This window comes from Podarcis vaucheri, assembly GCF_965113315.1.
Source record: "Podarcis vaucheri genome assembly, chromosome: 3".
Classification (NCBI taxonomy): Eukaryota; Metazoa; Chordata; class Lepidosauria; order Squamata; family Lacertidae; genus Podarcis; species Podarcis vaucheri.
The window spans coordinates 56,199,498-56,220,344 of NC_138761.1; the positions used below are offsets into that span (position 1 = coordinate 56,199,498).

Sequence of the window (20,847 nt, forward strand, 5' to 3'; positions counted from 1 at the left end):
ATAAAGATCTGTTAGATCAGTGTAGCTACACAAAGTCATACTTACAACCCTTGTTGCTCTTCCTAATGCTGTTAATTCTGCTGCATCTTTATTGTCATCTGTGGCCCTGAGAGGCCTTCAGTGACCTGATTTAACTCCAGCAGAGCACTTGGCACCTTCTGAAGCGCCCTTTTTCCTGGCAAGGCAACTTTTTGTTGGTGGTGGCAAATTTGCACTTTGCTCTAAATACTTTGAGGACATATATCCTCCAATTAAAACATTTCTGTTCTGTACTACTAATAACTTATGGTGGCATTTGGGATTCTCTTTCACATTTTCTGCTCACAGCCCTGAGACAAAGGCTGACAATGAATAGTCCAAGGTCTCCTAGGGGGATTCATAGATGAACCATGATTTTAACCCTGGTCTCCTACACCTTAGTCCATTTATTATCCTTCCACAGTATTGGGGGGGGGGAAGCCATAGAAGCGAAAAAGTTGGGGTGGGGGGATAAACTTTTTCCATAGGGCTGAAAGTTTAGTGGGGCCCTTGTTAACAGTTCTGTGTGACACCTTTAAGATTGATCAGTTCAGGCTCCAGGCCTACTTGGTAGCCATCCCTATAGAATTTAGTGGGGATTACTTCTGCGGGTGGCGCTGTGGGTAAAACCTCAGTGCCTAGGACTTGCCGATCGTATGGTCGGTGGTTCGAATCCCCGCGGCGGGGTGAGCTCCCGTCGTTCGGTCCCAGCTCCTGCCCACCTAGCAGTTCGAAAGCACCCCTAAGTGCAAGTAGATAAATAGGTACCGCTTTATAGCGGGAAGGTAACGGCGTTTCCGTGTGCTGCGCTGGTGCTGAATCGCCAGAGCAGCTTTGTCACTCTGGCCACGTAACCCGGAAGTGTCTCCGGACAGCGCTGGCTCCCGGCCTCTTAAGCGAGATGAGCACGCAACCCCAGAATCGGTCACGACTGGCCCGTACAGGCAGGGGTACCTTGACCTTTTTACTTCTGCGTAATGTATGGTTATTGTGACATTAGTCCACACTAGAAGGGGTCCCTGCTTTCACAATTGATAAACCAAGGTCAAACACTGTTTCATTTAGTTGAATGTGATGCTTTTGTATCCATACCTTTGCAAGGGAGGAGGATGGGAAGAAAACCAGAACAAACTGGGTTATCTGGCATCTAGAATTCTTATTTCTTTAGTTATTACTTACTCTGAACTTTACAGGACAGATTAAGCTCTGAAACTCATTTGGGAATTCTCAAAAGCAATGTTGTAATGTGTAATAGCAGGTTCCCTTAGAAAACTCAGGGCATCACAGGGAATCTGTGGCACAGCAATTTTGAATGCATGTACTTGTGTGAACATTATCCCTTCCTGACCTAAAATACTCTATAAAAACGTGGCACGCACATTGAGAGCAAATGGGAAAATGACTTTATTTATTATGCAGGAACACCACAGTGTTAGTACACAAAAGTAGCATGCTTTGTAAGGGTAGTTAATATGGCCTATTTTGCAGTACCTGAGAACAGGAAAAATCTGTGACAATCCTCCAATTAATAAGGATTTTAAAAAACAAACACTGCACTCTGTGTGACTAGCTAACATCTGAAGGCTCTTTATACTTCTGCCACTCTGTTTGGTAAGAACAGAAACTTAATCAAATTGCATAATGATCACTTAAACCAACTACTAATATGTCCACATCAATACCATGACTGCAATTAACTATCCCAAATAGAAGTACTTTGTGCCCAAACTGAAGAACTCATTAAATTAGAAATCCTTAAATGAACTGAAGACATCAAATTAAAGCTGAAGTATAAATGTAATGACATCCAAGATGATCAGACAGCATCCACTCCAGTGCATCTGCTCAAAGAATTTTACAAATTCCCAGATACTCGTATTTGCCATGGCAAGATAGCACCTAACACATTTATTCTGCATTATGCTCTAAGATAATCACAACGTGTTGGATCTTTTTAAATTTAATAATCAACTGAAAGCAGTCTTGGTTGCCAGAGTACACACATAAAAAAGCAGAGTGGCACAATAAAACCTTATGCCTTGTAATATTAGGGTAGGAATTACAAGCCCCTGAATAGTTCCTGACGTTAATAAGATTCAGTATGACCTTAATTAACCATGCCCCAACCTAATGAAAAAGGTCCTTGACCAAGTCCTCCAAACTCTATTCTTAATTCAGCCCTCACATAAATATATATACAAATACATATGCAAATGTTATTTAGAGGACGAACTTATTTGCTTATCTCCTTCCTCAAACTTGTACGGTGAACAAATGCTAAATCCCTTCATTTGCAAGTGTTCATAAATACTGATATCAGTCTAAAAGCCTGTGCTCTTAGCAAAGAAAACTACATGCAATTTTCTCCCTGGTTTCCTAACCCGTAACTTCATCTGGTTTCACCACTACAGGAATAGATGCAAGACAGTACCTTTCAACATAAAACATTCTCTTCTAACTTATTTATACTGTATTAACAGCTGTTTCCAAAGGCTTATTATGCAGTTTCATTATTTATAGCTGGAAAGAGGGAACAGCAGTTGGCTCATTCAAAGCAAGCAAACGAACACTTTATTTGGACCATCTACATTTAAAATGCTGAAAGCAAGCTTTAATGTTGCAAGATTCTTCCAGGAGGGAAAAAAATACAAAAAAGCCCCCAATGGTGCTGCATTGGATATTTACCCAGTCTTACAGATTTGATCTCAAATATGCTGGAAGATGGAGGAAATTAGTTGAAGCAAACACTAAGGGATTATCTCAGTATTTCAATGAAGCAGGGATAGAGAGGAAGTAGGAATGACTTGCACTTCAGTCATTTCTTGATGACAGGGGCAGATACATGTTGCCCAATGTGATGTCAAAAATGTGCATTTCTCATAGGTCTTGGAGGAAATGGGAATGGAAGAATTAACTACTTCCTTTTCCTCCAATGCTGCTTTTTTGAAACTTCTGAAGTGGCCCATATTGGAGCCTGGCAAAACAATTTAGAACTTTTGCTGGATTAAAGTCTATTTTCCAGTTATCAAACGAAATTACCCAACCCCTTTGTGTCTTGATGTTTAGGCAGCTACTGAGGATATTTTTGTACGTGAAGGCTTTTAAAAATAAAATGATAACAGTACAATTGCAGGAATTGTTATATTGCTTTTAGTTTATTGGGTTTTGTATTTTTTGTATTTTATCTTATTTTAATTTATTGTATTGTACTGTTTGTACACCACCTCAGTAACTTTTGGTTGTGAAGGAATTTATAAATCTGCAGATATATAAATAAAAGACAGAGGAATACCTCTAATGTAAAAACTGACATTACCTCCTATTAGAAAAAATGAATTTAGCCCATCACTACACAAATACAAAAAGCTTTTCAACAGTTTAGATCAGAGATGGTGAACTCCATATGCTAATTTATGGGTGATTTAAACATTTGCTCATGGAATGTTTGAGGGTTGGGGACAGTAATAACAAAGAAAAAGTTTCAAACAACTTAATGAAACAATGACAAAACATTATCCTCAGTGTTTGAAACTCCCATTGCTCTAGGCGCATTTTGCGACAGGGAATTTCATTAGTGCAAGCAGTTTCTGAGCTCTGGATGCAGTACTGCGCCTGAGATTTCAGATTAAAACTGCAGAGTGGAAGGAAAGGAGGACCCTTCTACCTCCCCACTTCTCCCTTAAGAATATTAGGGGGAGGGCAGGGGAAGGACTGGACTATGTAAAAAATGAACATGATATTTTAACTGCAGTTCATTCATTTTCAACTTTGTATTCTTGTTATTAAAAAAGTGTGCCAAGACATTCCGTTGTTGCACCCATAACCTAGGTTTAAGGTGCCATTTAGCTCCTAGCTTACATATATCAGTTTCTAACACGGATCACCCTCATTCAGGTATCTCACCAAAATGACAGCAAACAAACCAAAAGCCACCATTGTCTAATACACAGAGCATTTTCATGACTTAGATTGTTATTTATTAAATATCTATACTGCCCTTCATTCAAAGATCACAGGGTGGTTCACAATATAAAAACTCAAAAATACATACAATAATAACAAACAAGTACACCTCCCCCCAATTTAAAAGGCCATAGATTGTTTAGCCAAAGGCCTAGGAGATGAGGAATGTTTTTGCCTGGTGCCTAATGGTATGTGACGAAGGTTTCAGACGAGCCTCCTTGGGAAGAGCATTCCAGAAGCAGGGAGCCACCACAGAAAAGGCCCATCCTTGTGTTGCCACTCTCTGGACCTCTTGTGGAGGAGGCACACAAAGAAAGGCCTCAGATGCTGATCACAAGGTCCAGGTTGATTCACATGGGGGTAGATGCAGTCCAGAACTATTTAAAGTTTTATAGGTCAAGACCAGCACTTTGAATTGGGCCCAGAAACTAATAGGCAGCCAGTGCTGTAGGGCCAGGATTGGCATTATATGCTCAAACCTTCTTGCCCCAGTGAGCAACTTGGCAGCCAAAATCTGCAATACAGTAGCTAGTTTTCAAACCTTTTTCAGAGGCAGCCCCACATATAACATGTTGCAGTAATCTAACCTAGAGGTTACCAAAGTACGGACAACAGAAGTTAGGCTACCCCTGCCCAGATAAGGGGACAGCTGGACTACTGGCAGAAGCTGACGGAAGGCACTTTGCACCACCATGGCCACCTGAGCCTCAAGTGACAGCAATGGATCCAGATGTACAAAGACCCCCAACTGTGTAGATCAGGGATGGCGAACCCTTGACCCACTGCTGGATTTCTTCCAGTCCTCTGGGTCCCCACCTGCCCATCAGCAGGGAGAGATTAAAACCACACTGCTATATGCCTGTGTCTCCTGAAAGTGAATTCACATAACCCGTAGGAGCCAACTCCTAGGGGCCGTGCAGGCTTTGACCCCACAATAAAATATTTGAGGGGGCTGCCCTCCCCTAAAGTTGGTGGACATTTCCAGTCAAACAGTTTGTGTCCTGAGTCATGTGATTGATTATGTGGGGCAGGGCTTACCTGGGCCCCACAATATTTTATTCAAGTTGGCACCCCTAACATAAGCACTCCATTCTTGGCTAGACACTCCACATCAGCGGTTGGTAACCGTGTTGGACCAGTAGTCACATTTTGAATTTTGAGAGTGTGCTGTAGAAGTCATTGTTGCTCCTTTTCAATATCACTGTAAACACAAATGCTTCTTTTGAAAATCTACAAGACAGACCATTCCAGTTAACATTGCCCTAGAACTGAAAAATTATAAAACTCATTCTTTTTAGAAAAAAAGAACAAGTATGTGATGTTGCCATTCAGCATGCACGCACGTGTGTGTGTGTGTGCGCGCGCGCACGCACACACACACACACACACAGAGTTACAAAGAAGATGATGGGACAACAACAGACCTTCAGTGTTACCTATTTGTCTTTCAAGATCTGCTGCTTCATCTGGTGTTGCACGAGGCAGGACTCCAGGATCACTGAAGCTAGTACGTAGCAAGGTCCCCATAACAAAAAAGAACAGAACTGCTCCTACTGCAGGAATAGCAGGTGTAATCTGATCTGATAAATATCGACAACTGTAAAACAGAGAAAAATTGAAAGTTTAAGGGTTATTAATACTGCATAATACACCTTTTACCCTAGTTTTTGACACCTGAGATATTTTTCAGGACCCACCCTATTCCTATAAATGTAATTTAACTTTTTAAGATTGAATTTTAAATTGCTATACTCCGCCCTGGGACCTTATGATGAAGGGAGGGTAAGAAATCAAATTATTATTAGTAGTAATAAGGCTGCTGATGTAATTTCCAATATTGTAAGGGAATTAGGTGTGGGGGAGAGAACTCCTGGAAAGCCATTCCAGATAACCGGCTTAGAGAAGTTATTTCCCCACGAAGCACAAAACCTAAAAATCTCAAATTTTATTTGAGAACTTCTTTATTTCACAATATTTCTGAGTATGCGTTCAGATTATATTTTCCACCACCAACAACATTTTTGTACTCAAGGAGGGCTCCGGTGCAGGTCCAGACTCACATTCTATTTCCCCACCTTATTTTCTAGGCATCAGTAAATTATTGTGGTAACATGGGATCTCCCGAGTCAGTCATTCACTTCTCCTTGGAGCAAATGGAGCAGAAGCAGTGAAAGAACCCACGGTTTACTATAGATCATTTCCTTCTGTACACTTTAGTAACATTTCCTGCAAAATCAACACCCACTTTGTTTATGTGTTTGTTTAAAGTGAGGCAATAGAATGATGTTATGTACAAAAACAAAAAAAAAGGATAGAGTGCATTGATAAGAGATGCAAAGCCTTTTATAAATGGCATCTCTTTTAATGAGTATGTATAGCAGTGTGGTTAAAATGTAATATACTTCCCAGTTTTATTTAGACTCCCTGCCTTCTTTGATTTTAAAAATTAAATGTTTCCTGAGTTATAACTATCTTAATCACTTGCAGCAAAACCAAAAACTTAAAGACTAACGGATTTATTACAAGATAAGCTTCTGAAGACTCAAGCCCCTTTTGGAAAATAAATAACTCTTCTATGTACAGAAGAGCAGCCTTGCCATTGACTTTCAGGCGTCTCTTGAATACTTTTCTATGCCAACAGCTCTATGCAGCTTTTTAAACTTCTTGATTAGCCAGTGTTATGATTCTTATGATCGTTTTGTATAGCTTTTATGGTGTTTTATATTTTATTTTATTTTATATATTGTTGTATACCACCTTGATATTTATATGAGTTAGAGATATATAAATATGTTTAATATAAAAATTTTATTGTTGACAGATATTTGAAATTTAATTAGCTTTAAAAAACTTAACAATATGCCTAGCATTTTATACTGCATAAAAAGACAGCTGCAGAAAAGCAAGTTATGACCTCTGCAATGTAGCCATGCTGTTATACAGCATAACCCTGGCAACTGACAAACGAGAAGACTTGCCTCTATCATGGGCTGAATGAAGTCTAGCTGCTGAACCACACTTCTTGCTTCATTGGGAGCTGCTGCCTGATAACACTGGGAAAGACCAAAGATGAGGGCAGGAAATGCTGCCCTTATAAATCTGGTGCCATATGGACTTAATGTTATTTCTGTTCCTAATACTACAAAATCTTTTGCAAACCACTTTTGAGTCTCTTCTGGGACAATAAAAGGGGACATAAGTATTCTAAATAAATAAATACAAACCTTTTAATTTGATTTCTGGAGTATCCTAATTTAAGAACTAGAACTTCTTAAAAGCTTAAATTATTAAGATCACATGGGTATATATCGTTTACTTGGTGAATTTCAGGGTTATTGCAATGAATGCATACCAGTCTAGGCTGAATTTGTGTGCACAGAGTTGAACAAATGATTCACTGTGATGAATGGTGTAAATTCCCTCACAAGGAACTACAGGAATGTATTTTCATGATGAACTAATGCACCACGGGATACAATCAATCCAAGCAGCTCTTCATAGGCATGGTTTACACTTCACAATCTGTGTGTTTACAAGTAGCACCTAATTATTTGTATTACACTAAAGTATTTATAGGCTACTGTCCTCAATTCAAGGCAACTCAGAATATCAACACACATATTTTAAATGCAACAATCACACTAAAACAGGAAATTCGTAACAGATAACTTAGAAGAGGACAATTATAACAAAAGCATAATAGATCATAACAACCAAATACCATCTGGAATAAGAACTATCCCAAAAGAAATGAGAGAGAAAGGACTCTATATATCATCTGGGAGGATATTCAAGAGCCATGAGGTGACAGTAATGAAGACCCTGTTTCTGACAGCTGATAATTCCATAGCAAACGTGCTTGAAAACAGAGTCCAGTGTAGCAATCACAACTACCAAGGGGCGTAACAGAGGGAGAAGTACTTTCTAAGGTATGTAGATCGCAGGCTGTGACCAGATTTAAAAGTAATTAAGCACCAGGCCCTTGCATTCAGCAAGCTAGCAATCAGTGAAGTTGTTGCAGAATTGGCCAAGTATGATCATAGACTATAACCATAGTTAGCAGACAAGGAGCATCCTGCTGACTCATAGAAATTCTCCCTCCTTTTCCTTTTCAGTATTAACAGTAGCATAGTTCTGTGCCACGGTTTCTTTAATCATTAGTAAACCAGCACCAAATCCTGCTTTCAAACTCTAGTGTAAAGCAAACAATTGTTAGCTTTCTCACTGCAAAATTCAGTGACTCACTAGGGCAAGACAGTTTGTGCATATAACACCAATCCTAGCCCAACTGCACTGGCTGCCAGTGAGTTTCTAAGCACAATTAAAAGTACCTCAAGGACTGCCTCTCACCATATGAACCAATCTGGACCCTGTGACCATCATCTGAGGCCCTTCTTCATATGCCTCCTCCATGAGAGGTCTGGAGGGAAGCAACACAAGAACAGGCGTTTTCTGGGGTGGCTCCCCATTTGTGGAATGCCCTTCCCAGAGCATTCATTATAGATCTTCAGGGACCAGGCAAAAACATTCCTCTTCTCCCAGGCCTTTAGCTAATTAAACTATCTATGGCCTTTAAAACAGGAGGGGGGCATTGTTCTTGTTTGCTACTATGTTATGTATTTTTGTGTTTTTATATGGTAAGCCACCTTGTGATCTTCAGGTGAAGGGTGGTTTAGAAATAAATATAAATATAATAATAATAATAATAATAATAATAATAATAATAATAATAATAATAATAGAGCTTTGGTGCTGATTTAAGTCTACACTAGGGCTAGCTGACCTCTGAGTGTCCAGATGTTGATGAAATACAACTCCCATTATCATCATTAGCCATGCTGGTTGAGGACTTATAGTTCAGCAACATCTGGAGGGACACAAGTTCTTCACCAGGGGTTTTACACCATGGCTAATACTGAAAAGGGAAAGGAGAGGTGGATCTGGGTGGGAAACAGGAGGAAAGAGTGGGCATGATCCCACTTGACACTTGCATCAAGTCAGTGTCAAAACCAACAGAAATTATAGGACTTTACATTGCCAGGGGTACAGGGAGCTCACATATTTAAAGTTACTCATTAAAAGGAAACCTAGAAAAAAGGACAGTTTTTACTAGTTTGTAGTGAGCTTCGGACTGTAGCCAGAACAGACACATTCTCTTTGATCTTGGTGAACTGACAGTACTGTCTATTCCTGAAACAAACTACAACTGTCACTATGTTAACTGCAAAATACTCATTTAAACTGGCTACAAAATACTTTATAAAAAAGATCATTTGTTCAGACTGAATCCTGTTGCCACCTGCAGTGCTAAATTGCAGAAGACCAAGATTCTAATCTGAATCTGCAAAACTACAAATATCAAACATACCAGTAAACTAAGCTAACAGTAAGCTTTTCTACATGTTCTTCTGCTTTTCCTTCCCCGGTTTTCTCTAACACTCAGATACTTTGTGTTTGAAGGCTTACAGGAGAATGGGAGGAAACAGAAATTGCCAGAGATTTTAATCTGCGGCATCTGGGTTTAAAAAACAAAACAAAAACACTGCTATACTGGGCACAGATTATGGTCAAGCCATCTGAACTAAACACACCTAAGGAGTGATACAAAACAGGGATAATCTATATAGCCACCAACCTTTTTGGGCCAATGGACACATTTGCAAACCAGAGAAACTATTGTGAGCACTACACACAAACCACAACCAAGCACACACAACAGCCTATTCTGTTGGTTACAACAGAATATTTCTTTCAAATCTTATTTTAGCAGGGGGAAGGAACCCTGTGGGTACCAGAGAATGTTAGGGGAAGGCAGGGCACATTGATGCAAGGGGCACATTGATACACCAACAATATATCAATATCAAGAAACGTTATTCGTGTCGCGACATCACTAAAACGTGTCTATACATGTGTGAGTACAACAGTTGCGACCGTGCCGCCCGCCAGTTAGCCATTGGCGTTTGACGAGAGTAGGTGTGTTTTTAGCATGGCCAACTAAAAAATTACGTGAAATGTAGAAGTGTTCCAATGCTGTTTTACGTCGTTTAGGTAAGATTTAAAAATACCAAAGGAAAGTTATTCCACTCAGTAATATGAATTACACGTTATATTAAAATAAGTTCAGTGGTTATATTAATAATTGTTAGTTTTTTGAAAATGTCCATTGGGGCACTTTGATACATTAAGACACGGGGCACACTGATATGTATAAAAGTGCCCCACTAGTGTACAATATACAAGTTTGCATGAAATCTCTAAACTAGTCATTCTGTTTTCCGGAAAATGATTTGGAAAGAAAAAAACTGTTGTTTACTACTGTTGTTTATTATCTTCTAACTTTAATGGTTCTTTTGATTGCTATTATTATAATATTGATTAGTTATGCCATGCATAAAGCAATTTTTTTTATTTGACCCAACTTTGTTACATAAAATATGAGATTGAATGTTTCTGCATCAATCTGCCCCACCTCTCCCTACTGTGCGCACAAGTGTACCATATTAAAAATTGCCTAGAGGTTATGTGCCTTTAGATCAGGATATGGTATGGTCGGAAAACACAAGGCCATTACTTTGCTAAAGCTAAGCAGATCTACATCTGGGAAGGATTTGGATGGGTGACTGCCTAAGAATTTCATGTATGCCACTATGGTTTCCAGCACAGAAGAAAGACAGGATATAAATGTAAAGAAAGAAGGCAAATAAATAAAATTTATATTGAGGAGATATAGCACATCAAGAACCACTTGTGGTCTTTCAGAACAGCTCTAAAGCTTTAAAGAAGTCACTGCCAGAATTGTGCCCACACTAGCAGCCCCCTCACCTTCAAACTTGCCTCAAGGTGCCTAAGAGAGTAACCCTTTCCTGAGCATAGCCACCACCAGCAAACAATTTTTTAATTGATGGTAGACACCACCACCCCACAACGTATGTCCCATCAGTGATGCTACATCATGGTGTAGTACCATTTCAACTGAGCTGTTCTGAAACAAATGGGAACACCATGAGGCAAACAGATTGCAGCTCTTCCACCAAACAAAGGCATTTTTTACTGCACAACAAAGTGGGGGAAAGTACAAAGAACCTGCCTCCTGTGATAGAATAGAAAGTTCCTTCAACAGAAATAAATGGATTTCATAAACAAAAGAGCAAAACCCGCAAAGCCATCAAGAAAGCCCTGCACTTTTGTGAGACATGAATAACACTCCAAAAGTATGTATGTACTGGGAGGAAGAGGAGGACATTCAGTCCCAATCTAATTTATACATGCTCTGTTTATAGCTGAAAAGACCAAATGGAAGAAAATGCTGGGTACTAAATAATAAGAGAATTAATTAATGGTTTTTGTGTTGATTTCCACATTCTGTGACTTACATTATAAATGAAGTGCAAGGTGTGTCATCTTAAAATAATGGTGTATTACGATGACATTGAAACAGAACTTTAAACTTTAAAGTGTTCAACTTTGGTTAGATTGCATCCAATATCTAGAAAATAAAACTTGAAAACATGGACACTTCAGATCAGCATGGAACTATTTCTCACATGTTTAAAGACACAAGATGTACCACACTTCTAATAAAAAGTATGAGGCAGGTATCCAAGACTCTCTCTGTGTAACAACCCACACATTCTAAACCTTCTTCAGTTCCTGCTTGCTATCTGTTTAGCAGTTCTCAAATAACATTTTCAAGTTTAAGACCTAGGAAACAAGGGGGAGGTTTGGACGTAACGCTAAACTATGGTTTATCATGCCAGGAATGAGTTTAGGTGCCCTCTGCATTCATTTGCCCACCCCTCCCCTACCCAAGCATGTCTACAACTTGAAGCTTTTGCTTCCAATTTTAATTAAACACATTTAAGCATTATATCTGAACTCTAAACTGTGGTTAATTTTAACTGACATACTGAAAAAAGGCAGCTTTATAATCTACTGTTTTAAATTGGTTTGTTTCATACAAATTGTAATGGATTCACTCCTTTTGTTAGGTTTGGATGACACAATAAGCTATGGTTGATAAAAAAGTAGCAAAACGTCTGCCCTTCTCAAGGACACACAAGCCTTAAAGGCTGACTAGGTTCATTCCTATCACAATAAACCACAATTGAGCATGATATAAATCCAGTTTCATTTTTAAAACTTAGATGTAAAATGCATCGTAATCTATTAAGGACAAATGTAAACAAAATCTGAATGAACCATTCAGAATAAGGTGATACATGTCTGCATGGAGAGGGGGGGAGGTTTATGGGTCCTGCACTAGGATTATTTAATATCTGTATAGGTGTTCAAAACAATTCACATGCATCGTCTAGGCATAATCGGTCAGGTTTAGCACTTCTCTCACACAAGACACGACATACTGGCAATTCAACTAATTGAGGTTTATTTATCAACAACAGGCTTACAGCAATCCCAGCTTCCCATAACTCATTCCACACTGTTGGAGTCAGTTGACTCGACTGGCTTCCAGCCCCTTCCAAGGCCAGATATACGCCAAGCCCACCCCCACCCCCCTTCCTGCTGGTCTTCCTTGGTTCTAATCGCTTGCTCCACCTCCTACTTCTTGGAGGTTGAGGTGCAGCCAATTCCTCCTCCTCGGGAGTTTAATACAACCCCCTACTACCACCTGCATCCTTATCCTTCCTCTCTCTGCTGCTGCGAAAACTTACAGGCAGCAATCCAGAGTGAGAAGGGCTTATCTCACTTTCGTGTGCACGAATCAAATTCCATTTTTCCTCTGCCTCTTCCTCCCCCTCTGCAGATTCCTCTCTGCTAGCCATGTCTCTGACATAATCCTTACAAAACCCCTGTTAGGTTAGACAATTTCATCATCTTTCATATTGCAGATGAGAGAACTGTGGGGGAAAGACAGTAGCATGCTCCAGAGGTCACTTAGCGAGTTCATGGCGGAGCTGACATTCAAACCAGGAACAACCTGTTTAGTAATTAAATGTCTTCACAACTATGCTTCATCAGCAGGTTTTTTTGGAGATGCCCATGCGTATGTAAAAAATGGCGAGGTGTGTTTTAAAAGGCGGTAATCATGCAAAAAGAACCTGAGGATACCTTGTTGGAACGCAATAAAGGTCCAATTGGACCAGTAATCTGGTTTCAGCAATGATCACCCAGATGCCTCTGTGAAGCTTGCAACATAGCATGAAAGGAACAATTGGAAACTCAAGGCAGTAGAAGCATAAGATGATTGGACCCCACTGAACTTGACGCATGGGAAGCCCCAACAAAAATTTATAATTTGGCAAAATATTTGGACTTTATGAAATGTATTTGTATGATTTGGAATATTTAATGTGATTTGATTGGATTGTTAAAATGGAAAACTTAATAAAAAATATTTAAAAAAAAGAAAGTCACAAATGCACATAACAAACTAAATCTTATAAAACTCATTGTTTGAATGTTAAGGTTAAAATTATTGAAACAAACTGGTAAAATAAAATGATTTTATTCTTTCAAAGCTGAAACAAAATGAAGAACAGCTGAAAAAGACCATAGGGCAACCAGGCATGATCTCAATTCCCCATCTATACATTTTCACTGTACATCCATAACATATGCACAGTTCAAGAATCTTTATGATAATGAAAGTTCTTGCTAATCCTGTGTGATAACATGTATGTTAAAATGCTGGCATAACATAATAAATGTTCATTCACTTACCACATCTCATAAGTGGGTTTTTTTAGCATCCATTAAAAATCATACAATAATGTTACCATTTATTCACTGCCCATCAAAAATCAGTCTGTCCCCTTTGCTAATCTCCCTAAACTAGTTCTATTTATATTTTCTTTTCTTTTTAACTGATTCTTTTTCTTTGTTTTTATTTTTTCTAAGTCAAAGTTCTTCAAAGTCCTTCTTTCCTCACCCCAAATTCCTTCAAGTACATTTTTTCACTAAGGTGATCAGCAGGAAGGGCTAACTTTAATGCTTCTCCTTCATTTCTATTCCCTGCTGGATGCTTTGTTTCTCCTGCTTTGATGCCTTCAGCAGCACTTGGGGATGATTATTAATTATCAGCTGCTGATGGCAACCTAGCTGGAGAAAAAACAACAGTGAATAGAAATGAAGTGAATAGAAATGAAGTGAATGCCACCAAGATGTACAATGGTGCACTTAGAAGCAGAAAGAGGAAATACCGTATTTTTTGCACTATAACACTCACTTTTTTCCTCCTAAAAAGTAAGGGGAAATGTCTGTGCGTGTTATGGAGGGAATGCCTACGGGTGGCATGCCTACGGATTTTCCTCCTCTAAAAACTACGTGCGTGTTATGGTCGGGTGCGTGTTATAGAGCGAAAAATACGGTAATTAATTTTATGGCGTTGGGGAGGACAGGAACCCCAACTGACTCTAAAATGGCAAAAATTACCTGAGAGCACTTTGTGAAGCCCAACAAAGGAAATTACAGTAATTAGTTGTGAAAAAATTGGGGAAAGTGTGTGTGTGTGTGTGTGTGGAGGGATTACCAGTAATAGTTATATATTTTTAAAAGATCACACAGAATTGTTGGGGGATCCTGGTAGGCCACCCAAAACCTTTAGGTGGTCCATATATGGTCCACTTTAGCACCTTTGTCTTAGATGTTAAAAATGCTTCGGCTTCCTCACCTGCACATCTCCCATATATTAGTTTTGGTATGGCCCAGGCATGTCCAAAGTCTGTTCCGGGGGATTTAATCCGGCCCTCGTGGCAGTATACAGTATGTCCTGGGATAACCCCCCCCCCCAAAAAAAAAAGCTCAGCAACTTCAACCCTAAAAAAAGCTCAAAACTTTGATTGGCCCTCACACATGTTCACTTCATCAAATCTGGCCCCTTTGAAAAAAGTTTGGGCACCCCTTGTATGGCCCTTGAATTGAAAGACTGTCATAGACAACAGCTGCTAAACTTTTAAGGTGTTACAAAATATACAAGGTGTAAAATTGACCGTACTGGCCTGAATATAAGCTGCACCCGAATATAAGCCATAACTTTAAAATTGGAGGGAGGAAAAGAAAAGAAAAAATCCCCGAATATAAGCTGCTCCATTCCTCGCTGCTCCTGGCTGCATACTTTGGGGGGGGGGCATGCTGTGTTGCCGACAGCCTTTCCCCTTCCTCAGCCTTTCCCCTTCCTCGCTGTCTCCCTTCCCAGCCTTGGGGGAGAGGACGGGGGAGGAGCCTTGGGGGAAGGGGCGGGTGCCACTTTGCCATGCTCCTGGCGCTGTTTGCCCCGTGCTCCTGGCTGCATACCATAAGGTCATGAAAATAAGTCACACTTTAACTTTTCATGGTCGGAATTTGGGGGGGGGGGAGTGAGGCTTATATTCAGGCCAATACAGTATTCCCATTTCTTAAATATCATTAATCCTTTATATTCCTGTAATTTAACACACAACTGGGACGCGGGTGGCGCTGTGGGTAAAAGCCTCAGCGCCTAGGGCTTGCCGATCGAAAGGTCGGCGGTTCGAATCCCCGCGGCGGGGTGCGCTCCCGTTGCTCGGTCCCAGCGCCTGCCAACCTAGCAGTTCGAAAGCACCCTCGGGTGCAAGTAGATAAATAGGCACCGCTTACTAGCGGGAAGGTAAACGGCGTTTCCGTGTGCGGCTCTGGCTCGCCAGAGCAGCGATGTCACGCTGGCCACGTGACCCGGAAGTGTCTCCGGACAGCGCTGGCCCCCGGCCTCTTGAGTGAGATGGGCGCACAACCCTAGAGTCTGTCAAGACTGGCCCGTACGGGCAGGGGTACCTTTAATTTAACACACACTTACTTAGTGTGTCCTTTATATTCCTGTAATTTAACACACACTTACTTACAGAAAAGAACTAATTTGCCAATACAACTTCAAAGTAACTTTTAAAAGCCCAAGACAGATTTGAGTCAAGTATTTAAAAAATGCCATAAGACCATCCTTGTAAGATGGCCTTTCACTCTAAGGGAAACTATTTCCTTGTCACAATTTATATTGTCATACTCTAGACAGTTATGAGAAAAAGCACGCAATTCAATCATGCAAGCTATCATACAATGTGATGCTAGTGCTGAACAGAACACCTAAGAGCAGATACTGTCCAGGAACCATGGGAGATGCCTGCTAAATTACAACACAAGTGTCCTTTTAGCAAAATACTGCATTTCTGCCAGAACTTGTCATCCCAGAAGGACAAGATGAAAACATGCAACTAATTCTTCTAGATATTATCAAGTATTTGAAATCCCAGTACACTGCTTAGTCCAGAAATCAACAATTTTGTATAACAGGAAATAGGTAACATGTGTAGAAAAGTTCTAAATGTTTTTGTTTAGATAAACAAGATTGGGGCCCAAAATAACTCATTATTCAGAACTATGAGATGTTTGCCAGATGTTTACACACATTGTGGCTATGGTCTCTGGCCAATTTTAAATTATGCTTAATCCTAATTTTGGCAATGATGAAACAACAAATTAATATTTGTAAACCACTGTAGTAGGATATCATTGAAGTCTATTCACAATCCAGGGTAAAACAAAGCAAGAATATAATTCCCCTAGCAATGCTTACTTTAGGACTCTATCTGGGAATAGATCTTGGGCAGAAGTGGGAGGAAGTGAAGAAGTTAAATTGCATTCTATTTCAAGAAGCTATCTTAAAAATTCACATACAGAAGAATTACAAAAAGAATACTAAGAGAAATATATTATACTTCATCTGTAAGAATTTGATCACTGCAAGTTTCATTCAAAAACCAAATTTTAGGATTACAGATGAAACAACTGCATTGGTTATTTTGTCAATGACAACATTCAATTGACACTGAAATACTGCTGTACAGTTGCAAAAGGAAAATTAGCAGTGTTCAAAAGAGAAAGTGCCATTAAAAACCTCAAGCAATTTACTGTTCTAGGCATTTCAGCTCATGTTGGTGTGTGCCAAAAAGGATGGAAATCAGCTACTCATATTATATTATTATTTTGCCTGGAAAAGGCAAGCAGCATTATGTCACCAAAACTGCAGTCTATGCATACAGCTCTAAAGCTAACAGTAGCTAAAGAATTAGAAAAAGTTATATGTTGGACTGCCACAAAAGCTATTTATTCAGTACCTCCAGAACAGAAAAAATGTTTCATATAAAAATCAGGATAGTCAATCAAGCAAATGTACAAGAACCTACAAGTCACCATAACAAATCTGATGGGCACAAAGCTTTTTAGATGTAAAAATTCTGAAGTTGAGATGGTACCCAAGTTAATTTGCTTCAGCTAGAATTTGATTTCTCTGAGAATAAACACACATCTTCAGTTTATACTGCAGGATATGTTTTTATTTATTTAATTCATATTCCATCTGCTTTCCATTATAAACCCAAGGCAGTTACATGTAGTTCCCTGAAGATCACTCAGCCAGGCACTGAACAACTCCAGACCTACTTAGCTTCAGCAAGGTGATGGCCTTATGTACTTTCAGATGATAGCCTGGGATCTCAAACAATGTAGCTTGTTATCTCAACTCCAATATTTTAGAAATGTCATGAAATATCCCGATGCTTGAAGATGAGTAATGGTTATAGCTAATTCACAAATACAGCTATCGCTGATACCCTAACTCAGGGTTGAGAAACCTGTGGCATTCCAGGTGTTGTTGGACTACAACTTCCATCAGCCCTAGCCAGCATGGCCAATGGTCAGGGATGATGGGAGCTGAAGTTAAGTAACTAACATATGGAGAATTGCACATTAGCGGACCCTGCCCTAAATTATCACATTGTACATCGCACCACATGAACACACTTCTATTTCGTTTCCACTTTAAACTAGTTTACAAACTATATACAGACTGAACTTGTCTAGGCAATACTTTAATTTTCAGTCACAATTCATGGAAACCTGGGTATCAGAATCCATAAAAGGTTTATGTTGGGATTACTGAACACGTGGAAAAAACAGTGCTGGACAGACGTAGTCCCAAATGCTGCATCAGTTACACAGACACTCATAAATCATGCAAGAAGCGGTTTGTGTACGTTCCATTTTCAAAGATACATTAACTTCATGTGCATTCTTTCTGCAAAATAATTAGTCAGCTTTTAAAGAAGTTTGCTTTTGATCTGAACCACAAACATTGACATATTGTCAAGACACTGCACTTGCTGGCACTAAGCTAACACTAATGTAACCAAATGTTTTAGTTCCTTTAAGGCAGCCTTTCCCAATCTGCTGTCTGCCAGATGTTGTTGGATTCCTAACTCCTATCAGCCCTAGTCAGTGTGGCGAATAGTCAGGAACAATGAGAGCTGGAGTCCGACAACAACTGGAGAACACTCGATCGTGGATGACCTTCTTTAAGGTGTATCACTGAAGAGGAAAATTAAATAGGGGGAAATGCTTGAATTATATATATATATATTTGTTCAGTTGTACCACAAAGTGCTAAGGAAGAAAAAGTAATTACAAAGAAAAATCAATCACTTTGTTAGCAACTTTATTCAGTATAAAGTAGACTGGCAATCTTGATGTGTGGCATTAGAAAGAAAGTGGTTGCGCCTTTATTTATTATTTCAGTTTTATCAGCCACACAATAATAAAGAGTTGACTGTCCGGGCTGCATACAAAGTAAAAACACGTTAGAAACTACCATTACAATAAGATAAATAAGAAAGCAGCAATTAGGGAGCATCTGAATAAGTTCAAGAGAATTATCTTTTCAGAAATCCATTAAAATCCAAAGACAATATTTTTTTAAAATATAAATTACCAACATTTTACAATTATCTAAGCCAACAGATGCCTAGATACCCAGCACATCAAACAGATGCACCCCCACTATTGGCTTACGCTGTTTGTGTAAGTAAACAGTTCTGATGGTTTACTACTGAGAATAGGCCTCAAGAGTATCATTAGATTGCTACCATATAGAATCTATGGTAGAGAAAACAATTGTCAACAGTTTTCAAACTTGGGCTAGCTTTGACAGCCTGCCAATTTTTGAAGTCACTCCCTATGTTACGCATCCATGTTGCTCCTTGGGAGAAGGAGGCCTTGTTCCTGCATGAGTATTGAGCCTCAGAAGCATTAAGTAGCAGCAAGACTGCTTGCTGTTTCCAAGTGCCTCTGAAGCTGAACATGAGGCCTGAGATGAGCTTCTGCCCACTCACCTGCTTTGAGCTGGCGGTGCTACCCTCATTCATTATCAAAGTGGACTCCAAGGGCTTGTACTACTGAATATGCATATCAGGAACACAGTTCCTCCTTCCCTTGGAACTCTTAAAATGGCAAAGGGGAAGTCCTCCTTTGACCACTAAAGAGATTTTGGGTGGGGGAGAAGAACTCATTGGATCACAATTTTCTCACTCTCTTCAGGATGCCTGGTGGATGAGGCTAGCCTCCACTGCTGAGAATATCCCCCAAGGTCAAGAGTGACAAACACCTGCTTTGGTTTGGAGCACTCTGGGTCAGAATTGTTCTGACCTTGCTACTGTTTTGCAAATCATGGATTGTGTGGTTTCCCTCTTCCTCTGTCTACAATCGGAATCCCCAGAGGCTATCCTGATCCCAAATCATGATCTGCAAGGACAGAACAGTATCCCAAACACGGTTTCTCAGTTCAAATGTAACTGCAAACCATCATTTGCTGAAACTATGCTTTAAAAACCAGCTTCAAGCTACGGTTCAAGTGCTTTTTGGTGCACGCATGTGAATACCATCTGAACGATCTCACTAAAATGTGAATACCATCTGAACTATCTCACTAAAAGGAATATAAAATAAAGCCTCCCTCTTGCACATTCTTAAAACACTAAAGAAACAAGACTTTGGGTACAGCATCAATGGACAGAGGAACACAAACACACATGCTAATGTCAGGAGCTCCACTCTTTACCTCCCTCCCACTTTCCTCATTTGGTGTACACAGAAGGCTTGGAGTAACTGTTAATGTGAAGAAGAGTTCCCCACAAATTTCTACCATACTGCTTCCTCATTGGCCAAGGGAAGAAGGAAAAAGAAACAAGGCACAGCGTAAACTCTAAAGAGTCCCAAGATGATTCCTGCACATATGAGCACTGCAGTCACATGCAAAGAAGGAATACAGAATATACCCCAAATGTTCAGACTGGTGCAACATACAGCAACTCTACATTACAAGTGTATGATTCATGAACATTTAATTTCTACAATCCTTTAAGGGAGGGGGAGGGGGGATGGACGGTGCAGTTATTTCTAGTATTCAGAAAATCTCATAAATTTCTTCCCATGACCCTTTATTGACATTGCAGCCATGGTAAGCAGCTGCTACACTGGTTGCTAATTCTCAAGAAGGCAATGTTATCTTGTTTCATAAAAATAATAGTTGGGCTATACAGATTATCCTCAGGAACTACAGCAGCAATCCTATGTACACATACCTGGGTGTAAGTCCCACTAAGCACAGTAAGATTTATGTCTAAGTAAATATGCATGCAGTAACACACACATATATATATACACTACCTCGAGGGACTTAAGGCAGCTTACAAACAAGAACAGTTATTCATTCCTTACGAAAGAGGAGTTTGAACATACATTTCCTTTTATGGTTACTGAGTTGCTAATAAACAAGACAAAATTCAGGATGCTGAATGGCTACATTGGAATAGGAAATACATGCAGAGGCTTCTATCAGAAAGCTTTTTATCCGCAAATCCAGTTATCCAATCATAAAGAGTTATGGCCAAACCTTGCTACATGCACGGCTGATTCAGATATCTGAACAGCTCGAGTTTGCCCACTTGTTTGTGCTTTGCTAGTCAACCTCAGCCATTTTCAGGGAAGAAACCATGGGAGAGATACCGGACAAATCAAAGAGCAATTCCCTCATAATGCTAAAGAGAACGGCACTTATAGCCT

At 39.7% G+C, this 20,847-nt stretch overlaps 1 protein-coding gene across 4 annotated transcripts in view; it reads right to left on the minus strand.

Annotated features, from left to right (window-relative positions):
* The window catches only part of ZDHHC14 (zDHHC palmitoyltransferase 14), a 65,236-nt gene that overhangs the window by 32,144 nt on the left and 12,245 nt on the right, over positions 1 to 20,847 (minus strand). For 2 of the 4 annotated variants that reach the window (XM_082215274.1, XM_082215273.1), the window contains exon 2: positions 5,418 to 5,578. In XM_082215274.1, the coding sequence (XP_082071400.1) occupies positions 5,418 to 5,578 (161 nt within the window). Of the gene's footprint in view, positions 1 to 5,405; positions 5,579 to 20,847 lie in introns of all 4 variants that reach the window. The other 2 variants (XM_082215271.1, XM_082215272.1) reach the window with 1 other exon arrangement.